Source organism: Lissotriton helveticus, chromosome 6 (assembly GCF_964261635.1).
Source record: "Lissotriton helveticus chromosome 6, aLisHel1.1, whole genome shotgun sequence".
Classification (NCBI taxonomy): Eukaryota; Metazoa; Chordata; class Amphibia; order Caudata; family Salamandridae; genus Lissotriton; species Lissotriton helveticus.
In genome coordinates, this window is record NC_136067.1 from 1,369,447,079 (window position 1) to 1,369,469,056 (window position 21,978).

Consider the following 21,978-nt stretch of genomic DNA (forward strand, 5'->3'; position numbering starts at 1 on the left):
GAAACCTAAAAAGTGAAAAGAACAAATCCCACATTGCGTTGCAATCGTACAGCACTCATTCCAGTCTTATGTCAAATCTTAACTCTATACCAACCCCCCAGAACTACCCCCCACCCAACCCTCCCTCCATGCATGTAACTCTCCTTATGGACTGCAGTGTAGGTCTATTTTGCTGTGATTTTATTGATATATTAAGGATAGTAATGCAAGGGTTAAGTCACAGCGGTTGCAGAATCCTGCTGCTTGTTGTTTCTAGGGTCTCCATGACATGACGAACTCGGGCAATCTACATAGTCCTCAACATCAGGCGCTGCAATCACGGAATCCTCGTCACTGTCATTGTCTGGGATCTTCAGGAGCACCACTAATGTTTTTCATGCCGTAGCCGCTTCTAGTGCCCTCTCACTTCCCGCCCTCTTTGCTAATTGCATCCTAACTATTCCCTCACACTCCGCCCATTTAATGAATTCCTTCTTCCAGCTGACTATATTGGGGCCCCTCTGTGTTTTCCAATTCATAGTGATTTCCCGTTTAGCCAATAAGAGACCCATGTCTAAAAATTAGCTAGTTATCTTATTTTGGTTGTGTGGGGAACCAATGCAATATACATGGCCCTATAGCCGGTTCCAATTCCCTGTCACTGATTTCGTTTAATAAAGTCCCTACTGCAGGCCAATAAGTATCTAATTGCAAGAACATGTGACGGAAGTCTGCTCCCTCCGTGCGGCAGCGCGGACACGCATCCGAGTTAGTGTCAAAGTATTTATTAATTTTCGCTGGGGTGAGATAGGCTCTATTTAATATGTAAAAGTGCATGGATTGAAAGCGGGCATTCCTGGAGCTCTTCCATGCCCTTTCCACAATATCAGACCAGGCTTTTTCCGGGATCTCCGCCCCCACATCTTCCTCCCATTTGAGTCGCAGTACATTCAGGAGCAACAACATCTCCTGTGTCATACGTCTATACAGGCATGTAACCGCTTTAAAGGTCCCTGCCGCTGTCACTATGTATTAACACCCCAGTGACGTTTTCGGTTCAGTAAGGCCCCCCCCCCTCCAATGTTTACGGATAGTCGCAGTAAGGGCAGTATGTAATAAAAAGTCCCCCCTTAGCAAGTCATACCGTTCCTGTAATTCGTTAAAGGGAAGCATAGTGCCATCATCATATAAATCTCCGATAGTGGTCAGGCCCTTCTCGTCCCAACTCGCCAGCCCCCTCCTGGTACCTCCATGCGGTAATACCTCACACATGGATAGTGGGATGTCAGGCGCATATGGAACCTCAATCCTCGCCCTATTCAAGATCCTATTTCAACACTGCCTTGCTGTTTTGAGGTTCCCTGGGAGGTCGTGGGTGCGGACAAGTAGCTTCAGCTCTATTTGGGAGAGTACTCTCAAGAGTACTCTCAACGCCGGGGCTCTGTCACTCATTTCTTCTGTCCCTCACATCCTAGCCAATATTTGTTGTGTGAGCCATAGTAATTGGGCTGCTAGGTAATAAGCCTCAAAATCAGGCACTGAACCCCCCCCTGACCGTGATCGCATTAAAACTGCCAACGTTACCCGTCGCCTACCAGAACCCCATAGGAATCCCATTACCATGGTCTTCAGTTGTCTAAAAAATAGTGTTGGGATCCAAACCGATAAGGTCGCGAAATAGTACAATAATCTTGGTAGGGCCACAATTTTAAGTAGGGCCACTCGTCCAGCCATTGACAGCGGGAGCGCCCCCTAAAAGTCAAAACTTCCCTTCAGTCCTCTGATTGCTCTACTGATATTGCCCTCCAACAGATTTACCTGTGCATGGTTTGTCCTCGTACCTTAATATGTCAGGCATCTATACTCCCATTTCACCCCGGCTGTGTCTTGTCGGCCATCTTGATCCCAAACGGTCGGAATTAAGCAGGACTTAGCCCAATTTACTCGAAGCCCAAAGCAATTCCTTCACCCCTCGAAGCTCTTATCTCGAATTCGCCAGGAACATTAACAAGTCGTCTGCATATAGGGCAATATGGTGAATCTGCCTATGCACATGTTGGCCTTGGTAATGCTGTCCTGTCCTGGCCTTGACCGCTAATGGTTCCACAGCCAACGCAAACAAGAGGAGGGACAGCGGGCATCCCTTTCTCGTACCCCGGGTTACGCCACAGATGTCAGATATCAATCCACCCGTATTAATCCTCGCCATGGAGTGCTTGAATAGTAAGGCCGTCCACTTTATAAATGTATCCCCAAGTCTAAATGTATACATTATGTTGAACAAGTAGGGCCACTCATGACTATCGAACGCTTTTTCGATGTCTACAGCAAAAACAGTGGCCATGTCCTTCGAGTATGAATCCGCTTCCAAAATCTGCAATAATCGTCGAACATTAATAGCCGTGTTTCTGGTCTGGATGAATCCGGATTGGTCCTTATGCACTAGTGTCGACATATAGGGGAGGAGTCGGGTGGCAAAAATATGGCTCAAGATCTTGTAATCCGTATTAAGCATGGATGGTGGGTGGTACGTAGACCTGTCCCAAGGTGGTTTCCCAGGTTTGAGGAGCGGGATGATAACGGCCTCTCGTGTCGTTGTGGGGAGTTGACCTATCCACTTCGCCTCATTATATATCATCACTAATCTAGGCGCCAATTGTTCAATGTATGTTAGGTAGAATTCAATCTGGAGCTCATCTGTCCCTGGTGTCTTGTTCCTCGCCATATGAAGAATAGCCCCCCTCACCTCTCCAATTTCGATATCCCACCCCAACGCATCCGCCTGCTCTCTATCCAAACTCGGTAGTCTAACTGCATGTGTAAACCTATCCAAATCATCCTCTGTCAGGGCCGATTTACTTTTGTTCAAGTCAGTATAATACTCTAGAAATTATTCGTTAATACCCTGTTGAGTGCAACAAGCCACCCCATGGGGATCCCTGAGCTCCAGAATCATTAAACCTCTTCGAATCTGGTTAGCTAGCCACGCTAAGAGAGCTCTGGATTTGTCCCTTTCTGCATGGGCTTGCGTTATATGTGTTTTATAATCAAAACAGCGTAGCCCCTCTACTTGCGCCACTACAGCCTCCTTTGCTTCCAAGAGCTCCCCTTGTTTATCTGGTCTCTCAGGGCTATCTCGCTCTACCTCTCGAAGGCACTGGTCTGCCTCCTGTACATCCCGTAAAAGCACTTTACGAACCCCCAATCCCTCTGAGATGCAGCGACCCCTAATGATTGTTTTAAAAGCATCCCATTCCACTGAGGGTGACGTGCTGTGCCAGCATTTTCTTGGAAGTATTGGGTTATGCCAGTGTTCACTGCTTCGCGAAAGACTTGGGGCCCGATGTAGGTAATTCCGATTTACCGACTCTTAAATACCGAATCATACCGATTCGGTATTTAAGAGTCGGTAAATCGGAAGCAGGCAGATGTAGGTAATAAATTACCGATTCTGTACGATTCGGTATTTACCGAATCGGTAAATACCGAATCGCTATTTCCCATTGATTCCTATGGGCCTTGAAGCCCATAGGAATCAATGGGAAATACCGAATCGGTATTTACTGATTCGGTAAATACCGAATCCTGCAAGGGTGAACGGGGTGTCGCTTTGACACCCTGTAGCACCCCAATTCCAGGCTTGTGTGTCATGTGGCACACATACATGCCCTAAGGGCATGTCTGTGTGTCACATGGCACAGGTGTACATGCACAGATGTGCATGTACACCTGAATTCGGTATTTTACCACCCAATTGTATTGGGTGATAAAATACCGAATTCTGAAGGCCTGTAGCACTGTAAACAGTGCTACCTACATCTGGGATTTACCGAATCGGTAAAATTACTGATTCGGTATTTTACAGAATCGGCAAATATACCGATTAGGTAAATTTACAGATTCTGTAAAATATTGGGCCCTACATCTCAATCACCAAATACCGGTCGGTAACGGCCGAATTCGGCCGTTACCGACCGGTATTTGGTGACCTACATCGGGCCCTTGGTCTTCTAAGGCTTGAGGACGCAGGTGCCATGTAGGTATCTTAGCCCGTGTGCGAGACCACTGCACTCGGATTAAGATAGGATTATGATCTGATAATGTTCTTGTGAGGTACTCACTACTCTGCACTCTGGCATGCACGCCCGGTGACCATAAAATCACATCTAGACGAACGTGTAGGTCATGCAGAGCAGAGAAAAAGGAATAGTCCTGGTCCCCTGGGTGCTGAACCCTCCAAGAGTCTACCAACCCCCATTGCTCCTGCCAGTTGCGCCTTGTCTCTTCTATTTTATGAATGGGTGCATTAGGAAGCGGGGGGTGCGAGCGATCTAGGACAACATCAGAGATGCAATTAAAATCCCCCCCAATCAGTAAGGATCCCGTGAGAATGGGCGCCAACATCCCAGATAGCTGTGAGAAAAAGGTGTGTTTTTCTGTGTTGGGAGCGTATATGTTCCCCAATACTATGTCTTTACCATCTAGCTTCCTAGTGACCACCACGTAACGACCTTTCGAGTCTATGATTTGGTTCGTGCATTGAAAGGGTACGCCCTCCCGCACCCAAATCAGCACTCCACTAGCGAACGCTGAGTAAGTAGTATAAAACACTTAGCCACGCCATCTGCATTGCAGAGCCGCTCCCTTCTGCACTTTCAAGTGGGTCTCCTGAAGTAGTGCAATCTGAACCCCTCTACGGATTAAGTATGCATGTATTTTATGACGCCTCCACATTGAATGCATTCCCCGCACATTCCATGAAATAAGTGTGAAGTAATTTGTGGTACCCATCGCGACAATTCGGACAGCTCACCTGGAAGGGCTTCTCTAGTGACATGCCTGGCCCTAACAAACCCCATAAGTAACCAAAACCCCCAACTCCCCCTCCCAGGACAGTTACTATCAAACTAGCACCCATCCAAACTATAGTAGTATACGCAAAAACCTCTGGTAGTTAGAGACACAAGGGAGCGCAGCTGACTCTAGGTACTTATTCTAAACATGGCGCATCAGCCTCTTATAAGTAAATATAGTCCGGAGCCTATAATAGTCACTGTGAGTCCAGTTTCCCTTTAGACATCCTAGCAGTTCTAGCTTATCACATCTTTTCAAATAATATCGTCTGCAGTATTAGGTGTCACCACTGGCATCTTCACACTATCGCTGTGGGACGGGACATGTCTGTTTCATTGTCCGCCGAGGCACTGGAAGATCCAGACTCTTCTTCTGGAGTAGGGCTCCGACCCTGCACCAGTGCTGCCATTGCCTGCAAAGCCTCGGTCCTTTCTTTCTCCGTCTGAGATAATGACGGCTTCTTCGGGGTCCTCCTGTGGGGTCGATGGTTCCGTGGGTCTCTGCCCGGCGACTACAAGTTTCCCATCTCGTAGCGTCTCACCCTTGTAAATCTCTAGCCAATCCCAGGCATCCCTGGGAGAATCAAAGTAATGAGTGTTCCCCTCCAGCATAATACGCAAGCAGGCCGGAAACATTAGGGGTATTGGAGGCCCTCGTCTCTCAGTGCTTTCTTGACCTCCACATAAGAGGCCTGCTTCCTCTGGACCTCCAATGTGTAATCCGGAAAAAAGGTAACCCTGCTGTTATCCATGGTTCAAGGACCCCCAGCTCTTGCTCTTTGCAGGAGTAAGTCTCTATCACGGAAGTGAAGCAGGCGGGCCACCACAGGTCTCAGTGGCCTACCCGGGGCCAACGGCATGGCAGGTACCCTATGGGCCCTCTCCAGAGTATAGAAAGCAGACAGGCCTCTGATCCCGTTGCACGTGCGATCTCCGCAGTGCAACCTCATGCAGCTGTACCCCTGCTCCCTCCTGCTTGTTATGGCCACCAAGGTACGCAGGCCCGCACCAGCAGCACACCACACTCCACAGGACCCAACTGCGCACCTTTCTCTGCCTCAGTCCTCAGCCCCAAATATATATGCTCCGCTATGCAGCCACCAGGTTTCTTTTTTCAACCTTGGGTGCCCCCCGGCTGCAGGCGAACTCTTCAAGACTGCTGCCCAACTTGATACCTCTCATATGCGCCGCATTGTGTTCCTGTGGCGTCACCTGCTCGAGAGGAGAGTAGGATTGACAAGATCCCGGCTTTCATCACTTGCAGTAAGCAAAGTTTTCCTGGGCACACTCCTCGAGCCTCCGATCTCCCAGAGGGTTCCGAATATGCCCAAAGCGGCGTCCGAAGAGAAATGACGGCTAGTGCAGAGCTCTCTGCTCACGCATCTGAAATTGTCCTAGGCCAAGCCACGCCCCCAACAGTGACTGGTAATTCATGCAATTGGAGCAGCCTTCTCTTTCTTTGTCATTCCTTCTTAGGTAGCATTTGAAAATATTCCTTGTTCAGTTCCCTGACACAAATTCAGCAGTCAAGCATAGCTTCACTGTAAAAGCTAGGGTATACCATCTGCAACGTCGGCATATGTTCTTTACTCAGATGCCAGAACTCTTTCGAAGGATTATGGTAATCTTCTTCATTATGGCTTAGGAGAAGCTGTCAAGCAGTTAAGGTTCTTTAAGCTCTTCATCCCCAGATACTATTCGGTCCCACTGCGATCTTGGTGCCTTCTTCCTCTTCTTTGGTCATGCTTCCATAATATCTCTCCCCTCGGCGGAACTAGCTGGTAGGTTCGTAGTACACAGTGAGTAGTAATTGTCAGACTTCTCTTTCTCTTGCCGCATGCTTCTCTCTAATTTGTTTCTCATGTAGGTGGTCCTTTGCATTTCTTTTCAGGTCAATTATTTTGAGCAGACAACAATGTTTTTTATTGAAGGTGGAATTGCATGGACAGAACAGACCTTAATACCCCTCTTCTGCCAGGAGGATCTTTCACTTCTCCACTTGAACATCAGAGTAATGCCATTCATAATCCCTAGAGTCTCTTTATTAGCTTTCTCTGTGGAGGTCTATGCAGCCTGATACAGGCACGGGGAGAGTGTTGTTTCATGTAACTCACCCCAAGTGACCATCATGCCCATTAGAGCACCACACTTCTCCTTGAAAGCCATTGTTATTGGTGGTGACAATACAGCCAGTAACTTCAATCTCTCCACTTATTCAGGAGTGAACAGGCCTGAAACACATTTGTTCTGGTCAAAGGATGGTGACAACTCCATTTCAGCAGTTTCGGCATACTGTGAAGATACTTGCGTTTTCATTTATTTTATTTATTTTTTAAGCACGCAATCACCCCAAAGAGTGCTCTGGGAATCACTATATTGCAAGCTAAAGAAAACTGTTCTAGTTCTCAAATACCTCTTAAGCAGTTTCCAAAAGAAGAAGTGATCAGAGATTGGACCGATATTTACAGAGAAAAAATTCCATGCTTTGTAAGATAGTAAAGGACCAGCTTCCATTACAAGAGCTGGGAATTCTGGGATGGTAAATAGCAATGCTGATAAATGTTGAATAATTACAGGGCAAAAGAATGCGAAAGTTGTTTGATGAACAGAGGCCTAGAAGCATATAATGCTTATTGATGAACACAAAGGGACTTGAACAAAATATGCTTAGTGGTGAGTAACCAATGTAGCTTATCACAGTTGTGAGATTGTTTTGGTAGGCCTAAAGAAAGGTTGGCAGAAGCAGTTTCAATGACCTAGAGATGCTAACGGTAGTACGTTGGAAGACCTAGATAGAAAGTGTTTCCATAATCTAATTAACTTCAAAAATTGTCATTGATGAAATTAAGATTGCCCGGTATGAAAGGGAGGAACTTCTTCAAACGTCTCAAGTAGAAGAAACAAACAAATGTCACCTTGGATATTTGAGAGCAGGCAGTTGCAAATAAAGCCTAAATTGTGATCTGCTGGAATTGGAGACCGATGTTATTCAAAGTCAGAAGGTTACAAACTTTTAAACCACTTACCAATGTGAATGCCAATAATCAAAACCTCAGTCTTGTCTGTTTCAAGATTTAAATAGTTGTTCATCCATTAGTCCCCGCCAATATACACTTAAAAAAGTTGGTTGTGGCAGGAGATTTCCCTGGTGGACCTCAGGAATTAGGTGGCCTGGCAGGTGAGACTCCAGACATAACTAGTGTCATCTCTGAGAGCTTTTTGCTGAAACATTGTTTACTTACTCCCAGATAAATTAACATCATCACCAGGGGCATGGTTAGCCTGTAACATCTCTCAGGTAGGTTGGGGTTGAGGTTCATGTCACTTGGCACAGTAGTAGAGATTGTTCTAAGGCAGCCTTTTCCATGGCATCAGGTTTTCCTCACTCATCAATCGCTGGTCCGTGATCGCGTTTGGAGTCTGCAGAACATGCTTCCTTCCCTTCAGTGGGCAATTTGTTACTTATGAGGGCTTGTGGATTTAGTGACTTGACTGCCTTTCTCTCTCTGAGAAAGCTTTTTCTTAGAGGTGGCATTTATGTACACTTGGTAAACAGTCATTAGTCCTTCGTGAACCCTCAAAGGGATTTCACAATACGCTGCCGGATTGGTAAAACAACATTTAGGTCCGTGCTTGCTATTTTACAATCAGTATTTCAATACCAAACATTCCCTCCAATTTACAGTCCCACATTGTAGTACACTACACAAAACTGCGATGTTTCCAAAAGGGGGCTATCTCTGCAGTGCCTCCATTTTATGAAAATCAGTCGTATATCACTTTCCCAATGAGATAGGGACCAAAAACCAGGATTTACAGAGGCAGGGCAGTTCCTAGATACTTGAGTAATGTCCTATCGGAAGTCTAGAGCAGGTGTTTGGTTTTGGTGCATTGGCATTGTGGTGCTCTTCATTACTTACAGTTAAACTATAAGAGTCTCCACTTTGTCAATATGAAATCATTAAAGAAAGGCACTCAGTAGTCACCTAAAAAACAATATCCACACTTTGGGTGCTATTTCACGCTTTTCTTCAGTTAAATCTTATTTACTGATGACCTGCAGCTTCAGTGTCTCTCATCTGCCACAAGTTTCAAAACCTTCTAGCCTTCTTTCATGCCACTTATTCTTTTGAAAGCTCTGGGTCGAAAGCCTGCCCTCTATTACCTTAAATATGTGAGTACCGAGACAAATAAAATAACCCACTAATTTGCATTATATGGCTACTGGTGAGTGAGCGAAGCAGGCAATCCTGACCCTTTGAAGGAAAGTCTGCATAAATGATTCCCAAAGGAAGCGCTCCCTTCTTTCCTTCTTCCTTTAATTCTCTCTTTCTTTCTTTCTTTCTTCCCAACCTTCTTTGTTCCTTACATTCTTCTTTCTTTCCTGTTTGTTTGTTCAATCGTTCTGTGCATTCTTCTTTCTTCCCTTCTGTCGCACTCTCATCTGATTTGCCTCTCACTTAAATTTTCTTTACACCCCCCACCTCACTTACCCTACCACTTCCATGCAGTCCCTAATTCATGTATGATACTAGAGCAACTTTTACTCATTGTAGCACAACATCAGCAATCTTGGGTCTGCACTAGATCAGTATAGTGGTTACCCTATACGGCCTCCCAAGAGTTTATTTTCTGTTCTATGTTCCTAGTGAGTTATGACCCATTTGCTTTTCCAAGCCCAGATGGCGGTTTCAAAAGTGAACTGATTTGTGTCTTAACACTTCTTACAATGGGACTATGACCCCTCTTTAAGCAGTCGTGGCTGGTACTGAACGAGGGTGGCGAGGCAGGATGGGGGTGCGGGGGGGTTTAAAAAATAAATAGCACTCACCTTGTAAGACAGACAACTCCTCCTCCATCGTTGTTTCGCATCCACTTGGTCCGGTGGAACAGGAAGCACAAACAGACTCCCCTAGCCAATCACAACCCTGCAATGCAGGTTTGTGATTGGTCTGAGCGCCATGGTTCGGCACTCCGACAGGCAGTGGGAGCCTGTGCATGTTCCCCACCAGGCTGTGCATTACCATCAGCAATAAAGCATCTAATTAAAAGCCATGGGTAAAGTGGAAGGGACAGAGGGGCACAGGGAGGCAGGGTGAACCCCGCCCCCACAAAAAAAGAAAACCACAATAACATTGGGGCCAAGGCCGGCGTCAAGAGTGACTCATTGTTTGACCCGCTGTGAAATGTCCGCAAATCTAATTATAGGACCCAGACCACTCATATACCAGTACTAACCTTGGGGTTAAATGAGAGCAAATCTCTTGCCACATTCAGCCTATATAAAAAAGCAGCAATAACCTTGGACCAAGACTGGCAATGAGCGTGAATTGTCTTCAAATCTACTTACAGGACCAAGATCACTCGTATATCAGTACTAACCTCGAGGTTAAATGAGAACAAGTCTCTTGACACATTCAGCCTTTATGCATTGTGTTAAACATGTTTCTGCCATTAATGCAGTGCCTGGAAGGCGTACAGTTATCTGTTTCGGACCTAATTGACAGAAGCAGAATTGGTCTGGAACCAATGTTTGCTTCTGTTTTGGTTTAGTGTGGGTATGTTTCTGCAGCTCGTTCCCGATTACTACGTTATTTTTGTAGTGTGACTGGGGTCTGTCTGCTTGAATGTGATGCGTGTGCTTTCACTCTGGGAGCATTATAGTGCTAGCTATAGCTGCAGTCTGTGATCTGATAGGTAATTGTGCCAATAAAAAACCTATTATGTGCCTTACAGCTAATGACTTCAAAGTGCACTCCTAAAATGTGATTCATAGAATGAAAAATGATGGGATCACAGAGCATGACACGTTGTGGTAACCAAAAACCTTGTTTCATTCTCCTGCAGATGACGAAAGCTGTCCTGCTGACATATATGCAGTAGGATTTGAAGAAATGGTGGAGCTCAGTGCTGGCAATATAGTGAATGCCAGGTTAGTAGAGACCTAAGCATGTTTTGCATGTTTATAAAAAAAATATATGTTTTATATGCTATCTTGTCTTTAGGTTAATATCGTTAAGTAAACAATTCTAATTATTTTTCTAATATTTTTATAATGTAAATATGCAGTTTATAGAGTAATACTTTTCATAAGCTGTTTTAATACCCTCTGTTTGACCTTCCCATTTTACCCACCAAGGAGTCCCTCTTGTTTAATTCTGTATTAATGATTGCATCTGGTGTCCAAGATCCTGCCATTTCCCTAATTTGTGTATATGTCGTGGCTTCTCTCTGCACCTCCTGCACCAACAATGATCTAATTGTCTGGTCTTGACACTTGGGCCTATTTAAACTTTTTACCATTGTGTCAAATTATCCCTAATACACCCCTCAACTTGTTGCATTTTGTCTTCCCTGTTTCCTTCTCTTTCCAACTTAACTTTAGGTCATTGAAAAGGAAAGTGCTGCTGGATATTACCAACATTCTTACCTCTCATATGAGGATTCATTTCCTGACCATCCATTTGTGCTACCTGCTTCTTCTGTTTTCCCATCTATAGTTTATTTATATTGGTATCTATATGTTCAAGGCACGTGTACTGTAGATACATATGCTTTGCATACTCCTGGCATCTAGTGTTTGGTCCGAATGTTTGCAAGTTGTTTTTCTTCAAAGAAGTCTTTTCCAGTTACTAGATAAGGTGACTCCTCCTTTTGGTGATAGTGTGCTTGGCATCGACTCCATTGTTAGATTGTTTTCTTTCCGCCATCAGGTTCGGACGTGGTTTGCGGCGCTCCAGTTTGAAACCGTTTTTCGGGATCCCCTCGGTGTGCAATCCACTGTACCCTCATTGGTATTGTTTCGTACAAGTTCATCATCCTCTGCATGACGAAAAATATCGGAAAACTATCTTCGATCCAGAATACATCACTGGGGACTTTGGGCCTAGCCATGTTGGTTTGCTTCCACTCCGTTACACATCTTAGAGTCTTCTGCCAATGGAACGTACTCTGATCCAATTCTGTCCTTGGTGCCACTCTAAATATCATCGCATGACCTGCATCAAGTCTGCAACTTGTGCCTTTCACTGTAGCACAAGGAAGAAGATTGCGACGCTTGTCGGTCGTTAAGTTCGAAACAGACTTAGCAGGACCGTCGGGCTCGATGAAGGAAGATTCTGCAGCAGAACATTGAACACACCCCGTATATCTTCAGAAAAGATACTGAGCAGGAAGAGATGGCAGCGTCAGCAGCAGAAGAGGAGCAGACAGTCTCCATCCAAGATTTGGATTCCAAACTAGAAATCAAGCTAGAGTCCGAAGATGTTCCAGCCGTACAGGGTGCAGTGAGTAACAAAGCCCCTTTGCTCACTAAACTTGCTTCCACCAAACAAAAGGCTTCTGGGCCACCATTGCCTTCTAGTCATGGTCTGCACCGAGATACTGCTTCAAAAGCCCCGCCCTTGGGCTGGGCACCGAAGCAGCCTTCCAGCTCGGGTCGAGCCGAGACAAAACACCTTCGGCACCAAAAACGTTTGATCCAAAAGATAAAAAAGACAGGTCCAGTTCGGCACCCAATATTCCAGAACCAAAACCAAAGGATGGACTTCAATCCTAGAAACTATGCAGGAAAAACTGGATCCTAAGCAAAAGGAAATTAACATTGATTCCAGACACTGGACATATATTGGCAACATCAGTTACATCTTCCAAAAGGAAAATTCCTTCAGAGAAAATAACACAAAAATCCCTCTAAAAAAGGAGGAAATTGCTTTCCACCCTATCCCTCAATCCCCTCCACCATCTTCATCATTACCGTGCAAAACCTTTTAAACATTACACCACAGAGTTCTCCACATACACAGCCTGATATAGAAGATGGGTATGGCAATAGTCCAGAACCAATAGATCCATGGAATCATTAAAATATTGATCCAGCTGTAGGTAATGATCCTGACGTATACCCTGCAAAACCATCACCTCCTGAGTACAACACATCATACCAGGAGTTAATTTCCAGGGCAGCTTCATACCATGGAGTTACATTAAACAAGGAACATTTAGAGGAGGATGTTTATTTGAAACTGTAGGAAATACACATAGAACAACTCAATCTTCACCCATTTTAAAGGGCATGATGCGCCATGCTCATGACATTTTTAAGGACCCTGTACAGGCACGTATATTAACAGACAGGGTTGACAAAAAATACAAACCTCCATCATCTGGCCCAATTTTTATTAGGGGGCAGTTACCTTTAGATTACTTAGTTGTATCAAATGCTTGGAAAAGAGCAAACACACACACTTCAGCAGATGCACCACCTCCACACAAGGAGTCTAAATGAATAGATGCATAAGGGAAAAGAGTTGCTGCACAATCCACTAACTATTGGCGAAATATAGGAATTGCTCCGATACCTCCCAGAAGAACCTAAGAAAAAAGGACAAGAGTTAGTGCAAGAGGGAAAATTTATCTCTAATTCATCTATTAGATGTACACTAGATGGTGCTGACACTGCAGCAATGGAAATGTATTCCAGCATTCTTCTTAGGAGACATGCGTGGCTGAGAATTTCTGGTTTTAAACCAGAAGCACAACAGACTATTCTCAATGCTCTCTTTGATAAACAACATTTTTCTGGACCTCAAGTAGATGATTTACTTGAGAAAATGAAAAAGGATACATAAGTGGCAAAGTCAATGGAAGCACTCCAGTCACCTTCCAATATAGACTCCTTTTGATTTTCATTCTAAAGAGGAGGATCCAAAAGTAATTCCTCAGATCATTATGTGTACTCACATGCTCACCCTTCAGCAAGTGCTTCTGCTTTTGCAACAAGGAGACTTTGTCAACACTAGACTTAAAGGACACATACTTCCACATTCCTGTTCACCCAGCACATCGCAAATATCTCATATTTGTGGTAGCAGGAAATCACTATCAATTCAAAGTACTCCCATTCAGGTTTACAAATCCACCCAGAGAGTTCACAAAATGTCTAGCAGTAGTAGCCGCTCATCTAAGAGAACAAATGAATGACTTTCCATATCTGGGCGACTGGCTGATCAAAGCCAACACACAGCAAAAGTGTTTACAACACACTCAAGCTACCATAGACCGCCATCAATTGGGTATACAGTCAATGCACAAAGTCCCATCTTCAACACTCACAATGGCAACCATATCTAGGAGCGACCCTAAACACTCACACTACTCTAGCCTCTCCCAATGCAGAGAAAATTCTAAACTTTCAAGCTTTATTACTACAGTTTCAAAACAACCAATACCTAACAGTCAAAACGTTCTTGCAACTATTAGGAATGACGGCATCATGCATTGCAGTAGTGGCTCACGCAAGATTACACATGCACCCTCTACAGGAATGCTTAGCACGTCAGTGGAATCAATTGCAGGGTAAATTAACAGATCTAGTGTTGGTAGACCGCCGCACACATCGCTCTCTAAGTGGTGGAACACATAAAACCAAAAGGGGGGCCCTTTATCAACCCAGTTCCACAAATTGTACTAACAGCAGATGCATCTCTCACAGTTTGGGGTGCCCATCTCCAGCATCTAACAATTCAGGGTCTATGGGGCACCAAACACAATAGTCGCCACTTCAACTACTTAGAGCTTCTAGCTGTCTATCTAGCAGTAAAAGCTTTTCAGCCTCACCTCATAAGGAAAGTTTTCCTAGTGCGTATGGATAATTTGACAGCTATGTACTATGTACAAAAACAGGGGGGGGCACACTCTCTTCAGCTGTCACACCTATCTCAGACCATTTGGCGTTGGGCAATACATCACAAAATTAATCTTCTGGCAGAACACCTTCCAGGGATGCACAACTAATTTGCCGAAGTCCTCAGCAGGATTCCTCAGCAGAATTCAGCAAAAAGTACACAAATGGGAACTTCATCCCCAGGTTCTCATTCCATACTACCTAAAATGCACATGCTTTGCATACTCCTGGCATCTAGTGTTTGGTCAGAATTTTTGCAAGGTATTTTTCTTCAAAGAAGTCTTTTACAGTCACAAGGTAAGGTGACTCCTCCTTATGGTGATAGTGCGCATGGCATCGACTCCATCGTTAGAATGTTTTCTTTCCGCCATCAGCTTTGGACGTGGTTTGCGACGCTCCAGTTCAAAACCGTTCTTCGGGATCCCCTCGGTGCGCAATCCACTGTACCCTCGTCGGTATTGTTTCGTACACATTCATTTCCACAGTTCGACTTCTTTGCCACAGCAGAGAACTCAAAGTGCCCAAACTTCGTCTCCAGATTACCACACCATCTGTCCAAAGGCTATGCCCTATCGATCAACTGGTCAGGGATATTTGCTTATGCTTTTCCACCTCTCCCTTCCCTTCGATTTCTGGTTTGGAAACTTAGGCAGGGCATCACTCACATTGATTCTAGTGGCTCCCACATAGGCTCTTCAACCATGGTTCACCACTCTACTAGAACAGTTTGTGGTTTCACACTAAAAGCTGCACCTTAATTTCAACATTTTCACACAGAACTGTGGAGAAATCTGACATCCAAACCCTGAGGAGCTCAACCTAGGGATCTGGCTCCTGAATCCATAGAGTTTGGATACCTAAACCTACCGTCAGATTGTATGACAATTCTTAAAGAATCAAGGAAACTTACCACTAGAGCATGTTATGGTGCAAAGTGGAAAAGGTTTGTGATATATTGTAATAATAACAACATTGATACTCTAGATGCATCTATACAAAATATTATTTGTTACCTTTTACATCTACAGTGAGTTGGTTTAGCCTACACATCCATTTGACTACACCTTGCGGCAGTTGCTGCATATCTTCAAAACAGACAACATTTATCCTTATTTAAAGTTCAAGTAATAAACGCTTTTATGGAAGGCCTTAAAAGAATAATACCACCCAGGGTACCACCTGCACCTGTCTGGAACCTTAACTTTGTTTTCACAAGGCTGATAGGTCCACCTTTTGAGCCACTGCACAATTAATCTTTACAATTCTTTTGTGGGGGTTGCCTTTCTAATTGCTATCACTTCATTAAGACATGTTGGTGAGCTACAGGCATTAACCTTAGAAGAACCTTTCTTTCAACTTCATAAAGACAGAGTTCTTCGTACAAACCCAAGATTTCTTCCAAAAGTAGTATTTGGTTTTCATATTAACCAATCAGTTGAGTTACCTGTGTTCTTCCCTCAACCTGAATCAGTAGCAGGAATGGCTCTGCACACACTTGATGTCAAAAGAGCATTATTAACCTATATTGATAGGACAAAAGATTTTGACAAATCAAAACAACTTTTTCTTGCATTTTCTCCACCTCATAAATTAAATCCTATCTCTAAGTCTGGTATTTCTAGATGGATTGTTAAATGTATTCAAACTTGCTATGTTAAAGCTAAAATAACTTTAACTATACTTCCTAGAGCAAAGTCTACTTGCAAAATAGGAGCATCTATGACCTTTTTAGGCAACATTCCTATAGATGACATTTTTTTAAGGCAGCTACATGGTCTACACCACATACATTTACCAAACATTATTGTGTGGGTGTATTAGCACATAAATAAGCTAATGGAGGACAAGCAGTGCTAAAAAAAATCTTTTTCAAACAACTGCAACACCCACTGGTTAGCCACCACTTTGGGAGAATACTGCTATACAATTTATGCAAAGCATGTGTATCTACAGCAAACATGACTCTAACAGATGATGTTACTTACCCTGCAAGCAACTGATCTTGGCATAGAGCTGTAGATTCACATGCGCCCTCCCCGGACACTTGTGGTTGTTGCAGTTCTTATTATTCACTTTACATTTGCATGGCATCTCTGTACCACACTTATGTACTCCATTCTCACCCTCTTGTGGGAAAGCAATAGAACAATGGAGTCGATGCCCCTATGGACTATCACCAAAAAGATGAGTCACCTTACCTCATGAATGCAAAGACTTCTTAAAAGAAAAACAACTTGCAAACATCCGGATCCAACACTAGATGGCAGGAGTATACAAAGCATGTGAATCTACAGCTATACATGCCAAGAACAGATGCTTACAGGTTAAGTGACATCATCCTTCCAAGGGCCCACTATAACTTGAGGTTTGGGGTACATTCCCAAGCACCAGGAAGAGCCAAGGATACTTAGTAGTGTCTTTCCGGGTCCCACTCAATTAGAACTCCACTAGAACCAAATGTCCCCATTCCCTTCGATCTTAGACCTCTTTTTCTGAGTGCTGGATGAGTTTTACCTCTCTCCCATCCCTCACGTATGCCAGTGAAGTTGGCATTGTGTCCCTGCTTCCCCACTGCCTGGTGAGCCCACTCTATAACCCATTGTTCCTCTTCCCAGAGTCGATGTGGCCTTTGGATAGATGGATGCTTCTTTTGGCATGCTGAGATTTACCCACTCACCAGGATCTTGTTCATGGGTTGAGGTCCCATGCAGATTGTGAAAAGCGGACATAGAGGGAGGTGAGGTCTTGATTGGCCTCTCTGACACCTCTCATATTCCATAGTGTCTTTGCCATGTTTCGGGTCCATGCTCTCATCTGAACTACATCTGTTGTCCCACAGAAGATGCTCTGTGAGCCATCTTAGCATCTCACTTAAACCTTCAGCAAAAGCAAGGATTTGGAACACTGATTTAGGTGAACAGAGTTGAGCAATGCAAAATTCATTTTAACGAAAGTATGATTTCTAGGTAGATAATTGGATATTTTAGGAGCTGATTTTTGGAATGCTAGATGCTTGAATTGTTCAGGTATGGGTATTGTCCTGTTCTACAGGTTTTATCACCAGGGCAGTTATCCTGTTTTAGTGGTCTTATGGGATTGCTGGTTGTCCTGTTCCAGTGGTCTTAATTAAAAATGTGGCTCTGGACTGGAAGCACCAGTGAATTAAATCAGAATTTCTTTCTTATTTTTTTCATCTGCATGTCATAATAAGGATTTTTCTTTCCCTCAATTGAGATAAAGGCCTTCCTACTTTCATCAATCATTTTTTGGCAAACCATACAAATGTATTCAAAGGAATTCATTAACTTGGTCTGCCAAGAAATTTAAAGTGGCAATACCAAAGGGGATGATGGACGGAGTATTGAACAATGCAAGCACTCACCCCCAGTCAACTGATCTGGGTTTAATCCATCATCATTCTTTAGCTCACTCCGCCACCCTGGTTCAGACATGGCCATATGCAAATCAGTCAGACCCTGTGCCTCATGAGAACAGTCCAACCCGAACTGCCAAGCCATGTCTTCCCTGGACCGGAAACAAGCATCCTGGGACCTGTTTTTGGCTAATCAGCCATCATCAGCCAGGCTAGCTTGAATCCAGTGGCAAAGTGAGCAAGGGACCCACGTCTGGGCATACCCTGCCAACTTAGGGCGAACAAAGCAATACCAAAGGGGATGATGCAACTGGATTCAAGCTAGCCTGGCATTTTGAAGCAACATCTGTGAGCCCCCCCAGGAAGAGTCAATGTCAGTGAATAAAGGATCGAGGCCAAAAATTGAGTGACATTTAATATAATTCACTGTAGCCATGTTGGTAATGAATAAGAGAGAAACAATTGCTGAATAGTAAGAAATGTAAACAACTAATGTATAATTTCTTAGTACACGTATATGTATCATTAAACTTTAATAGTATATAATGAAAACTCACAGTTACAAAATACTAATACAGATGTTTTTTTAAAAACACCCAATATAAAGCAAGCAAATGTAAGTTACAAACCGCAAAACCAGTGGTAAGCAATGGGCAGAATGCATTCCCAGGGAAGCTTCCAGAATGTGCCCAAGAAGTCTTTTCATAACCATACAGCTGTGCTATCTGATAGGCCTAGTCTGAATAACTTGGATTATTTTGTCACTGATTCTGGATCAGTGTAATATAACACCAAGAAATCATTTAGTGGTATACGTATACATATTAACCTCATGAGGCACTCGCAATTCTTATTATGAAATTCATTCAGAGTATACAAGCGTGTCTGGAGCCGACTCGCCTGGACTCACCACATAAACGCTGCCATCAAGGGAGTGCACTCCCATGGAGCTTTAGATCTACTCAAATAGAGAGGCGGCGATAATATCTTTATAAGAAGCAGTACGAGACACGTTACTGTGGATTTTTCAGCGATTCTTATTAGAGAGAATGCTCAATCACGTACTGCAACTATGCATCGTTTCATTAGAGGATACCATCCTTTGGCATCTCTGCCTCTTACAGGCACAATGAACTGACCACTTCCGGTGCGGATTTTCACACCGCGAATGAGGACTGACTCCAGAGGACATTTGGACATACTAGCCTTGATGAAGTTGTGGGGATACTTCCCCCTAGACAACGAAACACGTATTGACTAAAGGAGGTCTAATGAAAAAGCAGAAGCCAGGAAATTAACCCACAAGTCAAGACAAGAAGCTCTCTTTGTTCATTACACTGTATACTCTGAATTAATTTGATGATCAGAATTGCGTGTGCCTCATGAGGTTAACCATTGGTGTTCAATCCAAGGATTGTAATTAGGGGAGTAGGGTGTATCTTCCCATCATTTGAGGGCACCGTGGGCAAAAACCCTGCGTGTGTGTGTGTATATATATATATATATATATATCCAACACAAGTTTTCAAAATTGATGGCACTCCACTCAGAGGTTGCTTTTCAAATTATTTAATGACAACAATTGAGATCGCCTACGCGTTTCGAACTGAAGCGTTCTTGATCACGGCATAATTTTAGACAGTCAGTCCTTCTTTGCTTTCGCATTAAATACACATGTAAGCAGCTGTGCATTATGGGCCTTGTAGTGCAGCTTTTTTACATGTGTGCATTTGAACAATTTAATTCATTGGACAAATGAGTGCATTAGCAATTATTTCATTCAAATACACTTTTATCTTAAGAAATAGGTTCTTGGGCTTAGTGCCCTTTATATATTTTTCTATTTACAAGTGTATTATAGCAGATGAACAGATCTGAGTATTTCTCCCTTTGCCTATGTGGCCTTGCGGCGAAATGCTTCCCATGCGTTAATATCAGTAGTTAGCGCATTATTCTCTGATATGCCCTTGTGTGTTTAATCAGGGGTTATATTATCTGTGGACAGCTGTATATATGTGCATATACAAATGTGATTGGGAGCATTTGAGGTTCACGGGCTGAGTGCCCTGGTCACCGCAATTACTGGCCATAGGTATATGGGAGTAGGCTGTAATGTGTTTGTCATAGGATGCAACGATTTACAGTTTTAGCAAACAGTGTTTTTCAGCAGTTCTATTTTGCAATAATGTCAATAATTACAGATGTACATGTAGTTCAGCGTCTCCATTCAGTCCATGTGGTTGCATCGTTTTAAATCTCATGATGAGTCTCGATTCGAGTCGTCTCAAGTCCAATTTTCTATCCCCGCCACGTTCGTTTTGGGGTGTCACCGCCAGGCCAGAGTATGTCATGTACTGCCATGATTTTCCAGGGTGGGTGGCCATGTGTTTTGCCATGGCATACGAGAAATCTTTATTTTGGATCGCACGAGTATGCTCCAGGATTCGCTTTTTCAATGGACACGTGGTACTCCCTATATATTCTTTCCCGCATTTGCATTGTAATATGTATACCACAAAGGATGTTTCACATGTTATCACATCTCTTACTTCAAAGTTTTTCCCAGATGGATCACAAATATTTTTAAGATTTTTGCCAATCTGACATGCTTTACATACTAAGCATCTTGTAAATCCTCTTTGTTTGATTTCCAACCAGGATGGTTTTTTGCGTATTTCAAAATGGCTATGTACCAGGTGATCCGATAAGTTTGGTGCTCTTTTATAGCTCACTAGCGGATTCTCTCCTATGTCCCTGCCAATGTCACCATCCTTTTTTAGGACATGCCAGTATTTGGTTAATATTCTTTGTATTTTGTGACTCTCCTTTGTGTACCTCATTATTAATCTTGGTTGATCTTCTGGTGTTGTTTCTTCCATGCGGGATGGTTGTTCATCTGTATTTATTGTTTCCGGTTGATTTCTTTTCCTTTTCTTTGATAATGACCTTTTCATCTTTTCGCCAGATATCAGCATCTCGTCTCTGTGCATTTCCCTTGCTGCGTTTTCTCCTCTGACAACGTCCTTCATTTTATACCCCCTCTGCATGAAGCGGGTCTTTGTCTCCTTAAACTTCTGTTCCATTTCGTTTGCTTCGGAACAATTTCTTTTCATGCGGAGCAGCTCTCCATATGGTATGCTCCTTTTTAGACTTTCGGGGTGGAAGCTCTGTCCATGGAGAATACTATTGGTGGCAGTTTTCTTGCGATGTACGGTTGTCTCCAGTTTGTTATTCCTCACATATACTTTTGTATCCAGGAACTCTATCTCGCTGGAACTTAGGTTAAATGTGAATTTCAGGCCAACTTTGTTGTTATTCAAGGCCTCGAAGAACACAAGAAATTCCTGCTTTGTTCCCCTCCATAGCAGGAACAAGTCGTCTATGAAGCGCAGCCACAACGCTACGTTGGCCATATGTTGGTCGTTTTCTTCTCCCCAAGCCACGCACCTCTCCCACCACCCCATCATGAGATTAGCGTAGCTTGGGGAGAAGGAAACTCCCATGGCCGTCCCGCAGCGCTGCATGTACACCTTCTTGTTAAAGAGGAAGACGTTATTGTATAGGCACAGTCTTATCATTTCTATTAGCATTTTTGAATGCTCGTATTGGCCAATTGGAAGTTGTTGAAAGAAATATTTGATTGCTTGGAGGCCAATTTCATGGTCAATTGAGGTGTATAACGAGATTACATCAATCGTTATGAGTAGATAATAGGGTTGCCAGTCAGTATTGGAAATAATTCGGAGGAAATCCCCAGTGTCCTTTATGTACGACGTGAGTGTGGGGACAATCGGTGCTATGAAGTTGTCCACATAGTTTGAGATATTTTCATACAGGCTCCCACAACTCGATATTATTGGTCTCCCCGGTGGTTTGTTGAGTGTCTTATGCACTTTCGGGAGAAAGTATATGGTCGGTGTTCTGGGGTTATCCGTCATTAAGAATTTCCTCTCTTGTTCGGAGATCAGACCTTCATTTTTCCATTTCTCCAATTTGTTCCTTAAATCCATTGTTAGTTCTTTTGTAGGATTTTTTGCAAGTTCAGTGTATTTCGTGGTGTCCTCCAGTTGTCTCATCGCCTCCCTCAC

The 21,978-nt window shown here is 43.6% G+C and overlaps 1 protein-coding gene across 1 annotated transcript in view; it reads left to right on the forward strand.

Moving 5' to 3' along the window:
- SYNJ2 (synaptojanin 2) overlaps window positions 1–21,978 on the forward strand; it is a 724,073-nt gene that overhangs the window by 468,736 nt on the left and 233,359 nt on the right. The window contains exon 13 of the mRNA XM_078649121.1: window positions 10,680–10,764. Coding sequence (XP_078505247.1) covers window positions 10,680–10,764 — 85 coding nt within the window. The remainder of the gene's footprint in view (window positions 1–10,679; window positions 10,765–21,978) is intronic.